Source organism: Mizuhopecten yessoensis, unplaced genomic scaffold (assembly GCF_002113885.1).
Source record: "Mizuhopecten yessoensis strain PY_sf001 unplaced genomic scaffold, ASM211388v2 scaffold11095, whole genome shotgun sequence".
In the NCBI taxonomy this organism is placed as follows: domain Eukaryota; kingdom Metazoa; phylum Mollusca; class Bivalvia; order Pectinida; family Pectinidae; genus Mizuhopecten; species Mizuhopecten yessoensis.
This window is the reverse complement of record NW_018408877.1, coordinates 478,261-494,803: the sequence shown is the minus strand read 5'-3', so window position 1 is coordinate 494,803 and position 16,543 is coordinate 478,261. Positions and strand designations below refer to the sequence as shown.

General features: G+C 33.2%; 1 protein-coding gene across 5 annotated transcripts in view; it reads right to left on the bottom strand.

The window, feature by feature from the left end:
- Positions 1-1,397: 1,397 nt before the first annotated feature.
- Positions 1,398-16,543, bottom strand: part of LOC110465628 (calcyphosin-like protein) — a 22,861-nt gene continuing 7,715 nt past the window's right edge. For 2 of the 5 annotated variants that reach the window (XM_021521578.1, XM_021521577.1), the window contains 2 exons: positions 13,954-14,163; positions 8,467-9,506 (listed from right to left, as the gene is read on the bottom strand). In XM_021521578.1, the coding sequence (XP_021377253.1) occupies positions 9,360-9,506; positions 13,954-14,163 (357 nt within the window). In that variant the 3' untranslated portion in view covers positions 8,467-9,359. Of the gene's footprint in view, positions 3,806-5,616; positions 5,751-8,466; positions 9,507-13,953; positions 14,164-16,543 lie in introns of those variants that run through there. The other 3 variants (XM_021521581.1, XM_021521580.1, XM_021521579.1) reach the window with 3 other exon arrangements.

Sequence of the window (16,543 nt, the reverse complement as noted above, 5' to 3'; positions counted from 1 at the left end):
AGCAAAACTTGACTTTCAGTTTGATTTTTTTTTCAAAATGGCGGCCGTGGCGGCCATATTGAATTTCTGATCAACCCAAAAAAATAAGAACACTTTGTCAGGACCAGGAGTCGATCATTCCTACAAAGTTTCAGTTCAATCGGCCCAGTAGAACTTGACTTTAGGTTTGAAATAGTTTTTCAAAATGGCTGTCGTGGCGGCCATATTGGATTTCTGATCGACCCGAAAAGTAACAACACTTTGTCATGACCATGAGTCGATCATTCCTACCAGTTTTCAGTTCAATCGGCCCCGCAGAACTTGACTGTAAGTTTGAAATAGTTTTTCAAAATGGCGGCCATATTGGATTTCTGATCGACCCGAAAAGTAACAACACTTGGTCAGGGAGTTGTCAGTCACCTTCCCATGAAATATTAATGAAATACCTTTGCCAGTATTTCAGTTTAAGTTGAAAATGTAAAATGTTAACGGACGACGGACGACGGACGACGACGGACGAAGACGGATAGCAATAGGTCACTTAAGCTAAAGCTCAGGGGTCACTTGTATAAAACATCTCAAAGTGAAGGAAAATCTCAAGCAATGTATTGTCTATGGGAAATCTTAGACTTGAGGAAATCTCAAGAGTTGAGATGTTTTATACAAGTGACCTAAAAACGTACTTCGACTTATTTCATTTTTGTGAAAGCACATACACCATTTGGCATTTCTCCGAAAGATGTCAATACGAGTTGTGACCAGTTTTAATCATTTGATAACTTCATTTTATCAACTTTCAATTTATTTATTTTTAAAATATTGTATTAATATCTTGATTACCTTTATATGAATATTTCTAAAATTGTGTATTTCTATCATCTGGATCATTATTACCATATGGAATATTAACAAAATACTGTCTGCGACACACTATGATGAAATTATATTTTATGATTAATCAAATGAAACGTATTACCAAAGATCTGCCAATCTGCGGTTTTGTTGCTTTAAAATCTGACGATAGACACCTAATGTTTCAATAATGTTGTTCCTTATTAGAGAAAGATATCGACAGTTCAATTCTTCTCACTTACCGTTTTCCAGAGTAAAAATAACAACTCAAGAATATACATGCGACACTCATCTGTAACAATTTTGTAGAGTACAGTTAATGAATACATGCACATGCCGGCATAAACAACAAACAAAACACAGCGATTTTTCACCTTTTAATTACTTTTAATATTTTAAAATGTTAATAATAGATAAAAACAATCATTTTCAAATTTAAAAAAGAATTTGATATAAAGAATAAATATTCTTGATGTGAAATAAAACTATGAATTTTCTAAAATATAAAATAAGTAATCTCCTACACTGTTGGTCCCAAATACAAAATCGATCGCTATCTTATTCTTAACATTCCAAACTGTAGATGAATGTTCTAATGATGTTAGTGGTAACGTTCTAGTCCAGATCCGTTATAAAAGTTCAACCACAATCAGTCAGGAAACGTTGGATGATATCTCTGATATAACTAATGTTTAGAGTAGGGGATGCCGGCATTACATTAACTAAACAATAATGAAATCCACAATCACATGCAATGGCTACTCATGTCATTCCGTTGATGTAGGGTTACAAAACAGTTACACAGCAACATAATCATTTTCGAATATCAATTATCATATACGTTTTTGTCTTTGAATAAAGTGCTGGTTAATAATAGTCTTAAAAAAGGTGGACGGATATGGATTTAATCTGAATAAAACTGAATTTGATGTGATAATGATTCAATCGATTTTCCAAATATATAAACTTCTCATCACATCCAAAAGGAGTAACTGTTGGCGATTACAGTTCACAAAATGTCAAAATAGGACAACTTCAGTAAGATACCGATGCTCCAAATGTATTTCTTGCCACGTAAAAAAAAAATCTATACGTCGACATTTTCGACATTTATTCGTTTTCTTCCTACATTTTCATATTTAAATAAATGAACTAATCACGTGAAAGTGTTTTAGAATGATACGAAACCTGTATTATACTTTATGAAGATGTTATGGTGAGATGCGCATAAAGAGACTGTTAGCATTACTTCAAAAATATTTTACAAATAACCATGATACAATATGTCATACTTAAAAAGGTAAAAAGCTGCTCAAGTAAGTCGAGATTAAAAGAATTTTGTCTTGGAAAAATATAACTGACAGTAAATGGTCATTATCTTCATAAATGTCAAAACGTATCGATGAAATGTCAATAAGTAGCTTAAAGATGAAATAAATTACGGGCGATGATTTTTCATAATGTTTATCCGAATATGTCGATACTACTTTCAGGTGAAACTATCACTCGGATTTTTTCAAACGTAGATTTTTACAATACACAGTTTACAAATATTCTGTTACAAACGAATTTCTGTTGTCTGTCAGTATTATACGCCCCATGAATTATTCATCATCAACGCAAAGTACATGTCATTGTCAATAGAGGCACTAACTCCACTGTAGTAATTGACCCACTCGTCTTCGGTAATCTGTAATCAGACAAATAGTTACATTCCTCATAACATTTAATAGAACGTTAATCGTTTTCACGGTTCTGGATTTTTTTCTTTTTACAGATACAGCTTTAAACCTATTGTAATGTTTCCTGATCATTAGTCACAACACACGATCCAATTTTTTTTTATCTTTTAACGTGAAAGTAAACATTAAATATTATAAATATTTACAATGTACATGTATGTGTTCGATATTAGGCCCACACTGCATAATGCACTGCATATCAAGAGAGTCGTGATGTTGGCTCATGGAAAACTTATAAATTTGCTTCACATGTTTAAGAAATACCTTTCGGTATAATAGCAATAAATGACAAATGATCAAGATTTACAAGAAGCATAAAAAGTTCATGACAACAAGCACATATTCCGTATCTAGTCATGTGAGGGATATTTTTCCCATTTCAACATACTTTAGTGAAAAAGAAGAATGTTACATTGTCAAAAGGATTGAACAACAGGCTTATATCCTATATAAGTCCTCTCCATTGGTGTTAGATATATGGACATAATGGATTGATATTATAATAATAAAGATTTTTTTGTCAAAAATTAATCATTTGAAACGGGTCACATATTTGGCGATGTAACGGATCTTTCTTTATGTGACAGCTCCAGTGACGTATCCAGCATTTGACGAAGGTCTTGATGCAAGGACGAAGGTCTTGATGCAAGAGGCGAGTATCTTTCAGGATTGCAGTGCTTGAAGAGTGAACCATGCTACTTACGTAAGTGGCAGTGTGTGTATACGAACGAGATAAGTGACAAGTCAAGCCGCTAACATCTAAACTTGGAATATCACACAAAGCAGGCTTTTCAAAATCAGAATTCCAGTCAAGAATGCCGTTAAATAAAGACATGACAGAAGTAGTGGAAGTTTATATTTTAGAAACCCGAATCCACAACGCAAATTTTCTCTAATAACACTAAATTGATATGATTGCTACCATGTCTCGATACTTCTAAAGCTAAAGGTATACCACTGGGTTAAGTAACAATACCGTGAAACATGCCAACCTAACTCCCCATACTATTATAGCTAAACTGAAACCTGTGTAACACGTTACTCTAGTTTCATTTTTTTAAACGTTATATTGAAACAATGTCTTTTTTTCTCAATATGTAGATGTGTTGATTGAACATATAAATATATCATTAAAGTTTCCAAGCATTTGTCATCATAAGACTGAAATATGCATCTCCATCGATGGACGCACTGACTCCAGAATAGTAATTCACAAACTCGTCCTCTGTAATCTACAACAAAACGAATCTTTCCATCAGGCAATGAGCCTATCACTCAGTGAAAACGATTACATACATTGTCAATGTGATTATAAATATTCTCAGGTCATTGCATAATGGTGGTAAAACTTTTACCGTCAAGCAACGACGACTGAATATTAAATTGAAATTGAATATTGATGATCATGTTCGTCACATTATTAGATTACAAATATTGTTTTGTGTTTTGATACTTTTTCCTTATTTTTTTTTCAATATATGATAAGATAAAATGACGTTCGTATGTTTACAATCGCAGGGGAAGATATTTTGAGATAAATATAGAAAGTCAATATCATCAGTTTATGTTCGAACGTATTTACAAATCAATTAAAAATGTGCACGAAAAAACCCCGATAAATCAGGAAAAAACACATGCAACAATTAAATTGTTATGTTGGGTTATTTAAAATGCAACAACACCAATTTGTCAACAGACTTGAAAGGTTAGTTCGTTACTTGGACAAATGTATAAGTGAAACGTAAGAATATAGGTCGACACATAGTTGTATTTCTGAAGATAAAATGCATGATATTTGAGGATAGTCGTTCAATGAGATGCTAGACAAACACACTGATGTCGACTATCATATGCTAACACTGGACAGACAGACATCACAGTACAGCAGATCGCCGAGTAAATTGCGCAAATAGTACAGAAGACCGCTGAATAAATTTCATCACATAATCAAACTCTCCCAAAAGCGACGGTTGTCATCTCCATTATCATATTAATGCATGAACAATCCTCGCCAGGTTTCCCTCGGCATGGTAAGATATCAGCACTGAGTACTGATTTCACCAGGTGAATTTGGGTTCATGCACACGACATTACGCAGATTAGTAATTTATATAGGGACTACTTGTTTTATATTGCTTTTTAACGTCAAAGTGTGGGTTGTCATAAACGATTATTGGCGTTGAATGAGACAAAGTTGTTGGTCTCATTCATATGGCATATTTCGCGGTACACGTTATTTTAATAAAGTACTCAAACTTATTTGCGTATTTTGCCAGTATTCTGATACAATACAATTATTGAACTTTTATCATAATTTACTGGAGAGCTGCTGTCCAGAATCAAGTAAACTAAGTAAACAGCAATCTGTGTTATAGTGAAACCATGTACAGCTGTAGATTTTATTAGCTGAATTTTGAATTTAGCTCAATAAATGACAGAGGGAGGGTCATCATGAATCTGTTCATCATTAATTGAGTTGGCTTCGTTGTCTAACAGTGACAGGTCACCCAGAATCAATAAGTCATTGGTTGTATTTGTACAATAAAAGTCGTTGATTAATAAGTGATTTAACTAATTAAATAAGCGTATGTCCTTAATACCCAGGCTGGGGCCACCGCCATATATGCAAAAATTGTGACTTTTCAAACTACATTACTCGATTTTGTTGTGTATGTTTGATAAACGTTTATGACATAATAGGTCTGTTGTTGTAAAGTAAATAAATACAAATAAACTAAAGCGTCGACAAACCAGTCTAGCTTTGACAGGACCACACAACAGTCGTAACATTTAATATATTCTGATGAATTTGAGCTTATTTATAACGATGAATAAAGTGATCAGCATCAGAAAGACAAAACCTGAAAAGCTGAGTATTTACAGGCATTAATATGTTAATAAGTAATCACGTTTACATTTGAAGCAAACCCCGTATATTAAAATCACATTAAGCTGTTGATTAAGTTTTACCAAGTAAAATACTTGGAAGCAGCATTACAATATAACATGTTTAATCCGAGTTGTTTTTTTTTAAACATTTTACCGTACTTCTCGGGAAACTATCCAATGGCGACGTTAGAGTTTCCACGCATTTTTCATCATCAGATCAAAATATACATCACTATCTATAGATGCGCTTACTCCAGCATAATAATTCAGAAATTCATCATTCGTTATCTGCAAGGTATATAATAAACGTATGCACAATGTATGTATATATATATATATATATATATATATGTATATCAGACAATAAATTAAGCTTTCAAAATGTGTCAACTTTCACGTTATGCAAGTGCTATCAAAATATATTGAGGTCTCGAAGGGTAATGAACTTCATTTTAATCTTTAGATTAAAACATCTGGGATATATCTGGATACACAATGATCATCTGATAACGTTTTCCACACAAATTAAAAGAAAAAAACACATTAAATAAATATCTGAACTTATTTCTATAAAAAATGTTGACAGTTCACATAGGAAATATAAGTGATGTTAAAATCTGTTGATTAGTTAATATAATATTCAAAATCAAGAAACAAATCATTAAAAAATGAAAATGAAATAAGAAAAAAATAATACATCTATTGTTTTAGTTTTATGTATGATATATTCTGTAAATCTAAATATAAGAAGGAAACAATAATATTAAAATATTGGAAAACAAATGACTGAAAAATGTATACAAAAAATTTGTTATCAATAATGCATTTTTGTTTTAATATTTTGATATTCTGTATTAACCTGAGCCAAACCTCTAGTTTAATGTGTGTAAAGCTGTACCACTATGATTGTAAAACAGCATCAAATGCTAGTGATGAAAAATCAATCAAATGAACATTTAAAAGTGATGATATATACCCGTATTATCCTTTTCACGTTTTATAACTATTTAACTTGGCCAGTGTTACATTCACCCATGTGACCTCAGTGAAGGTGCCTGCTGGTACTGTATAATATATCTAGTGTTCAATTCGCCCTTTGAAAGGGAAGAAAGAGGCAAAATAAAAACTGTACCAACATTTCGCTTGTTACAGTACTAATTCATTCATTTACTTTATACACAACTAAAGAAATCAATCTTACATGTCTTTATTGTTGCTATTGTCACAATGAACATTACTAAATACAAAACTAAAGAACTCAATTTTATATTTCTTTATTATCATATAATAATGAACTTTTAATGAACATACTTTATATCACTTTGATGAATTTTAGATTGACAAATACTGTAAATGGTACGACGTTACATGTAGGGACGCTTAGTCCCTGGTAGATCATATACACCACTAGATTAGCCTTCGTAAGAATTCCGCATTCATTTAATAGTGTAATGATGAGCAAGTAACGTCCTCTTTTTCGTCATCAAAAGTAGGTGTTCGGTAAAAGTTTCCTTGATAGTCCGTTTATCACGATTAACTGTTTCAACTATTTACTTTGCATAAAGATAATGTTAAATATAATGGCTACATTCCTACATAGATTTCCTCTTGTACAATACTTGTTTTGGTACTTAATTTCATATTAAACTCGGCTTTTTTATCCTACAATGATTCTGTACTGAATTTTATAACAGATCTAAACATAATACGTTAAGAAATCGACCTAGTTCTATAAAGAAGGTGAGACTTAAAACCCCAGGAATTGTTCATCATTGGACCAAAATAAGCATCATTGTCTACGGACGCACCGACTCCCACGTAGTAATTCGTAAATACATCAACAGCGGTATCGTTTATCTATTATTCAGGTATACATTAGGTATGTTATGTCAATGATTTACTTATTCAGTTATACATTAGGTATGTTATGTCAATTATTTACTTATTCAGTTATACAAGAACATCAATAGGAAACTATAAACATCCGTCGGAATCTCATTTTTTTTAAACAAATTTCATTTCTCTATATTATAATTAATTTTACAAAAAAAAAATCATTTCACTCTATATTATGATTATATTTTTAAAAGAGATGCAATTAACATAACTACAGAAAAAAACTTGTTTTAATAAAATTACATATTTATTCAACAGTAACAATTTCATTTATTTCACGATATTTTGTATGGAACATCAGAAACCTCAATTTAGTACATGGATTTTTATATGTTCTACTAAACACCAGAAATATTAGTCCCTGAAAATAAGTATAGGAAGTCATATCAGATTCCAGAATACTTTACTATTCGCTCGTTGAGGAAAGTTTGTTACCAGGCTATCATGAAAGAGGGAAACTTGTTAAATATTTAGAAAACTACTCAAAACAGAAAACTGAAATTTATTGAAAAATAATTAGTAATGAAGAGGTATAGTATTATTCATCTTAAGATGTTGAGGACGTAACACAACTGACCAATGGTCAAATGTCTTACGGTAGAGCTAACAACACATTGACAGATGTCACTGATGTAACAACATCACCAGACGTTATTACAGAGATGTAAGTATTCGTCATAGATCACTCAATCATGATTACCACTTTCATTAACTCATTCATCCCTGAAATTTCATAATGAACCATTGAATTGGAAGAGTTTAAATATGTCTTCAGGGGTGAATGAGTAAATGCTACAAACAGATTAAGAATATATTCAGTGTTTCTAAACATAACCCTGTCTGCCATATGTTCTTCAGATCAAAGTTGGACAAAAAGATACACATTAAACACTGTCCTAAAATAATTATTTGAATTAAACACTGTCCTTATATTCAGTGGGTTAAAAACAAAACTTTAAATACCATTAAAAGCATATCTTAAACAAAATGTTAACATTTTTTTACCAAGTAAGTGGTCACAGCACCACTGAAACGGTGAAAAATCGTAATAAAAATAACAACGAATCTGGGTATGAGCTATGTACAAAATGTACATTTATTTTATTGCATTATATATGTAAAAATATACAAAAACATGAAAATCAAACATATTTTGTCATTTTCCCATATTTTGTCATTTTCCTCAGTGTGTAACAAAGTATGGCATGATGAGGGAGTAAATGACAAACTATATCTAGGAATGTGATAACCCTAGTTTTTGTACTCAACAGTCAAAGTAGATATATCAAAATGTATCACTTCCAAACCAGAAGCTGGAATGTTAGGTCCCTCTCCCGATCATGACATGGTTGTGTAGGGAAATAGATCACTAGGAATGTACGAAGACAGAAAATCCTCAAAACAAGATTAAGTAAGTCTATAACCTACTTCTTTACTATAACGTAATTACTATGTAACTACTGAGCAGTCTCCTCCATTATGAGATAATAGGCTACTTGATAATCTGGATACAGGTGTGTTTACCATAAGGGACTCACAGTATCAACTAAGATTGCTATCAACTATACCTATATATATGGTCAATTTATACAGGTGTCAGGAACTAAGGTATGGACGGATTTGTTGTCACAAAGGAATTTTACTACTTTATTTTGTTATACAACACATTCTATCATAGGTAAAGCTGTTATATTTTCCAGTCAGATATACCCAAGAGTAATAAACACTTACATTTTCTTGTTTAAATAGAAAAAAATCCTCAATTATAATATCTTTCTAAATTTAAATTTAAATAAAAAAGTTTATACTAATTGATGTTGGTCAATAACACAATATGCCAATAATCAATACCATTTGTTTTCTCAGGTAAAAGATGTTTTCCTTTTAAAATTCGTGTATCTAAATAATATCTGTGTTCAATTACAACTACCCAGCCATGGTGGGTCATCTTAATGCTGACATTTCAGTAAGCCAAGTTAAATAAATAAGTCAATGGTTAAATTAACACACACGGTCCCCCCTCTTCTTATATTTGTCTGCAGCACCATCAAGATTCCAGGCACTGGTCATCATCAAACTGAAGTAGCAGTCGCTGTCGATGCTGGCACTAACGCCAGAATAGTAGTTGATAAACTCATCATTGGTAATCTGTGTAGGAAAGAACAGAAGCATGGACGTTTACGGGGTGGGGCAATGAGGTTAATATAAGGAAGATAGATTCAAATAGGGTAGAAGTTCCGATCTGACAAACCATAACTGACCACCAGTAACTATTATTTTATGATGTTATCAACAAAAAGAACAATACCAGGATGAAGATAAATTCAAAATACAAACATAGACACTTGATTTATAAAATATGTTAAAAATAACTGGATATCATATCAGATGGTGTGTAAAAGCTGATAGCCACATTTCTTAAATTTGATACCTAATAAAACTGTAGCAGTTAAAAGGAGATAGAATTGATTCTCCTAGAACAGACACTTTCTCTGTGTAACAAACAAGAAGTAACAAGATTGCAAAATGAAACATATATAAAATATTTAACAAAAAAGACTACATTAATAGAAGATTTTTCTGCTTGTCCAATTTGAATTTTCACATTTTTAAGACTCACCATAAAATATCTTACAATTTACATCTCTAGTCTACTTCCTTAACTAATTGATTAAAGTCTACAAATAATTTGTGCATGCCATTCTTTTTATGCCTATACATGCAATACACAGACCATACAGATGTATCTGGAAGAAGTCTTGATTGTCAAATTTTAATTATTTACATAAATCAAAAGTCGTCTGTCATACTTTAAACTACAACAGAATTGACAGGTAGCAAGGGAGCCTGACCTTATATATGATCCCTATTTACCAAGTAGAAGCCACAGTGATCATTTTGGATATCACAAAATTGAAGTATTACACATGTATGTGTCACCTGACAAATACAAGGTGTTTGTAAGTGTGAACAATTACAGACTTACAGAGTAGATGTGTTAACCCGAAAGGTCTCAGATCAGCCAATCTGGCCATCTTGTTTTAGGGGATCTGGTTTATTTGGTTTTATTCTGCATGTCAATTTTTCTTCCAAGTGCCATTTACCACTTAGTATGAACAATATTGATCAACAGAACAGAAGTTATAGCCACATATGGCTCAGCCAATTACAAGCAACAGATAATGGCTGTCTTGGATTTTGGAATCCAGGTAATATGACATTATAAATGTTGGATATCCACCCAGTACCATTAACAATAAACAAACACTGATGAGTAGTTTTGATATTGTATAACTCCCATTATAATTTTAGCAACAGTGACCTTGACCTTGACCTTGATCGGTTGCCATTTTGGATTTTGGGATCCCAGTTATATGTCATTATTCATGTAGAATATCCATAAAATACTATGAGCTGAGAATTACAAAAATGAAATTTTGAATTCACATAAAAGTTAAAACAAACCCATATTAAGTTGAATTTGTACAAATATATTCATAATTATTCCCCCCATTAATATCTAGCTGAAAGCAGACTTTTATGAATCTGACTGTATACATTATAATGCAATGGTCTATCTATGACAATACATACAGGTAAGGTACAATCAGGTGTCTACTTGTAAATAAGGGATATATGTTTGGGTACAATGAGGTGACTAGCTGGATACTACAAGATCAATCTAACTCCTGCGACATTTTTATTTTTTATTTTTTATTTTTATTTAGAGTCGTGTTTGTAACAAAGCAACTTTAGCTCAGAAGAGCTATTCTTACGACTATAAAAGTGGCATGTACATATAAGTAAAATAAAATTCAAGGGACAGTAACGTATTTAATGAATTTCATCAAATTTTAAACTTCCATGTATATCTTCAAAAGAAAAATGGATATACTGCAAGATTAAACAATACAATTTATCAACACAATTGAAGATCTTATACACGCAGGGTCGTTGAAAAATGACCGGTAATGACTGCAGATTCCATGATTGATGAGTTTATAACTTACCAGAGTTACATCACATTCGTTAGAGTCTGGTGTCATACTGCACATCTTGGTGGGCTATAGCAATCAAATGCCCAGTGGTATATAGCTGGTGAATGATAAACCCGCGAGTTGCTATGATCGCGACTAGCACTGTGTACGTTGCAGAGGTTATTCTTCTATGTCAAAAGGTTCTGGCAGGAGTCCGGGGTTAGAAGGGATCATGCTTACATGTTATAATCAGGTCATGCAATTCATTTCATTTTTCTAAGTTGTTCTATGTTGCATTTTGGCAGCCATCTACATTAAAATTGCATGCATTCCTGCTGCTGTCTTCAGTTGCCTGGGTTTACGTTGTAGCACAGAATTCATGCATGTAAAGAATGGACTAGAAGTCAATTTCAACAATATAGTTGTGGATAACTGTAGGTTGTATCTGTGGAAACAGTTGTGTCATGAGGACTTAGGTATATACACAGCTGTTTTAATGCTTAGGTATATATACACAGCTGTTTTATTGTGCGACTACATTGTAGAACTGTTTGAAACTAAAAGTTGATGAGGAAAACCTACATAACCACCAGAAACACTTTCAGTGCGGGGTATGTAACCATCATCTAATTTTGCCTTGTTTTACTGCCCAAAACTGGCACTTTCCCCTGGCTTAACAGAAACTTTTCCCCAGGATGAAAAAAACATATTTGCACTGTTTAAGAAAGACTGAAAAAAGCATCAACAACAATTCTATTGTAGGTAAGGGGTACCGACAAGTTACACTGTATAACATGTACTACTATTGTCACTATTGTGAAATATTTGTTCTAGACCCTTTTCAAAAGAAATATTCCATAAAAAAAAGAGTTAAAAACCACACATTGCCATGCATTTAAAAATTAGTTGTTCAAAATATGAATATTTGAAAATATATATGATTAAACAAAACAAGAAAAATGCAAGGATCTTTACATTGCAAAAATGTTTACGTTCAAAGGCCTGGTGTCAGAAGATTTGGTCTGCGGGCAAGTGAAAATTCATGTCTATCAGCCAAACCAACCGGTGCAAAATTTTCCATTGAATATAACTATAGCTACATTATAGGTACTGTTTTAATACTTATCAAATAAACAATGGATAGGCAATAAAGTCTTATTCTGTTTAAAGCCAATAATGTTATAAAGTAAAAAACATTTTTTATGAATGGTTCATGTATATACCCAGGTATATGATCTATTTTTGGATCAGCATATTTTATATACAGGCAAATGTTTTTTCAAATGAACTTGCTTGAAGAACTAGTACTTTTGGAAACTTTGTTCTTGCACTGATAAGGATCTGACAGCATCGACTCATTCACACCTACCATTTTATAATGAACTTTTCTTACCTTTGAATTAGATTAGCTCAAATGTGTTGTCAGGGGTGAATGTGTTGTCAGGGGTGAATGTGAGTTAATCATAATCCTGTCTAAATACATTAGTAAAATCTCTGTGTATACTTTGAAAGTGAAGTACAGGTAACAAACCACACTACCGTTTTATCGGATCGAGTGTGTGGCACGTCAAAAATGGTTTTTGTTGTGTACATCCTTTCAGCCAAAACCAATCCACCCCAATGCCATTGTGACGATAGACTTTTCAGTTAGAAACAGCAGAACTGCGCAAGCATAATTCTCAAAATTCAACTGGAAGGGTGCAAATTCTGAGTATGCTGGCACAGCAACTTAACCTAATTATCTGTCATATATATAGTGTGTACAACACCCAACTTAGGTCCAAAGAGCAGAATTTTCTACAGCAAAACAATCATAACTAAAGCATTGAAAGCCATTTTAACTAAGATAATCTTTCAGGAGATGATAGACATAGGTGGTTCCTGTTTTCCTTTGTAACAGAACTTTCCCAACAACCCTGATAAAATCGTATATTGATCACCGTAAGTCTAAAGTTTGATTTAATATGATAACATCATTATAATATCAAACAAATATACTTTTTTTTATATTACATTAAAAAATTTCTAATAATCAACATTAAGAATATAAATAAATCTGTCAAAAAGTGTCATCAATGGAAATATTCACTGAAGTCTTTCAGTCACAGGTTGTTTAGATAATTTTAAAAATTGCTTTGAATCTGTCGATTTTATCGTGAATAGGAAGTGATGGAATAACTGTTACAAGAAATCGCCACATATCTTAAGGTTATAGCTAGCCCAGATATCAAGACAGTCCACTGCTTCCTCTTACTACAACTATCTGCTGCTTCTCATTTCATCCACAAATCTTCTTTTAAAGTTTTAATGATCAAAACATATCAAAAGTTTAAACAAAATAAAATTCAAACAATTCATCAAGAATTGTTTTAAATTTGCTTTTTAATTAAAAAAAAAAAGTGATATGCTGACCATTCAGGATATCATAAAACAAATTTTAAGGGAAATAACTTGTGATAAAGGAAGGGAGGCAACTGTTGATGACTGGGCGATCAACCTCAGAAACTAATAATCTGAGGTAGATTAACAAGACTAGTAGTAACAGATAGGCAAGGGATACAGATTAAAAACTCATGCAATAAGTAAGCAGTATTATGAATAAAATATCAAAAACATACCTTGCCATCTGCTTCGTTCGGTGTGTCAAAAGAGTCCAAAAATTTGCGTAGAATTTGTTCTTCTGTCCACTCGCCATTCATATACTTGGGGTGTTTTTTACAGTTGTACACTCCTTTGAGATCCTCAATTGTGACAACCCCATCTCCACTTTTGTCCAACTTTCGGAATGCCTGATTTATAAGGTTCTTCCGATTGCTGTTCATTGGTGGCTGTAAATAAAAAGGGTACATACTGGTCAGTGTATGGTCAACATGTCAGTCACTTGTTGATATCAGGGCCTTCACATCAACTTCCTTTCTGTTGATTGTTCTTTATTGGTCAGTGTAGGGTCAACATGTCAGTCACTTGTTGATATCAGGAGCATCAGAACAACTTCCTTTCTGTTGATTGTTCTTTATTGGTCAGTGCATGGTCAACATGTCAGTCACTTGTTGATATCAGGAGCATCAGAAGAACTTCCTTTCTGTTGATTGTTCTTTATTGGTCGGTGTATGGTCAACATGTCAGTCACTTGTTGATATCAGGGCCTTCACAACAACTTACTTTCTGTTGATTGTTCTTTATTGGTCAGTGTATGGACAACATGTCAGTCACTTGTTGATATCAGGGCCTTCACAACAACTTACTTTCTGTTGATTGTTCTTTATTGGTCAGTGTAGGGTCAACATGTCAGTCACTTGTTGATATCAGGAGCATCAGAAGAACTTCCTTTCTGTTGATTGTTCTTTATTGGTCAGTGTATGGTCAACATGTCGGTCACTTGTTGATATCAGGGCCTTCACAACAACTTACTTTCTGTTGATTGTTCTTTATTGGTCAGTGTATGGACAACATGTCAGTCACTTGTTGATATCAGGGCCTTCACAACAACTTACTTTCTGTTGATTGTTCTTTATTGGTCAGTGTATGGACAACATGTCAGTCACTTGTTGATATCAGGGCCTTCACATCAACTTCCTTTCTGTTGATTGTTCTTTATTGGTCGGTGTATGGTCAACATGTCAGTCACTTGTTGATATCAGGAGCATCAGAAGAACTTCCTTTCTGTTGATTGTTCTTTATTGGTCAGTGTAGGGTCAACATGTCAGTCACTTGTTGATATCAGGGCCTTCACAACAACTTCCTTTCTGTTGTTTGTTCTTTATTGGTCAGTGTATGGTCAACATGTCAGTCACTTCTTGATATCAGGAGCATCACAACAACTTCCTTTCTGTTGATGCCTTCACAACAACTTCCTTTCTGTTGATTGTTATTTATTGGTCAGTGTATGGTCAACATGTCAGTCACTTGTTGATATCAGGAGCATCACAACAACTTCCTTTCTGTTGATTGTTCTTTATTGGTCAGTGTATGGTCAACATGTCAGTCAAATGCTGATATCAGGGCCTTCACAACAACTTACTTTCTGTTGATAGTTCTTTATTGGTCAGTGTATGGTCAACATGACAGTCACTTGTTGATATCAGGGGCTTCACAACAACTTCCTTTGTGTTGATTGTTCTTTATTGGTCAGTGTATGGTCAACATGTCAGTCACATGTTGATATCAGGGCCTTCACAACAACTTCCTTTCTGTTGTTGTTCTTTATTGGTGAGTGTATGGTCAACATGTCAGTCACTTGTTGATATCAGGAGCATCAGAACAACTTCCTTTCTGTTGATTGTTCTTTATTGGTCAGTGTAGGGTCAACATGTCAGTCACTTGTTGATATCAGGGCCTTCACAACAGCTTCCTTTCTGTTGATTGTTCTTTATTGGTCAGTGTATGGTCAACATGACAGTCACTTGTTGATATCAGGGCCTTCACAACAACTTCCTTTCTGTTGATTGTTCTTTTTTGGTCAGTGTATGGTTAACATGTCAGTCACTTGTTGATATCAGGAGCATCAGAACAACTTCCTTTCTGTTGATTGTTCTTTATTGGTCAGTGTAGGGTCAACATGTCAGTCACTTGTTGATATCAGGGCCTTCACAACAACTTCCTTTCACAACAACTTCCTTTCTGTTGATTGTTCTTTATTGGTCAGTGTAGATCAACATGTCATTCACTTGTTGATATCAGGGCCTTCACAACAACTTCCTTTCTGTTGTTGTTCTTTATTGGTGAGTGTAAGTAAAAGCTATATGTACATATTTTCATAGTTTCATAAAGATATACGGGTCATTTACTTGTAGGTGTGAGAGTATTAGAAGACTGTGTTCATTGTTCCTGAAGGTAGTCAAGTATATATATATGTGACTTGTTGTCTAATTTAACGAAAAGGGGTGTAATGATAATTAGATAGGTTGGCTTATCGTGACAATGGCGATTCTGATATCAACAAGAGGCCCATGGGCCTTAACGTTCACCTGATATATTTATACAGAGAGTTGATTTCGTTTTTAACATGAACAGAAATATTATTCAAAGTGAAATGGAAAATGGAGAAATTTTAGCACACTGACTCCCTTGAGCCCCACCCTACAGCCCTTGGGGGTAGGGCTGGCTCAAAATTTTCAAAGTATCAAACTGTCAACTCAAGGTTATAATTCCAATCAAGTTATTAACATGTAATATTCAAAGTATCATTTGCCATTATAAACCATAATA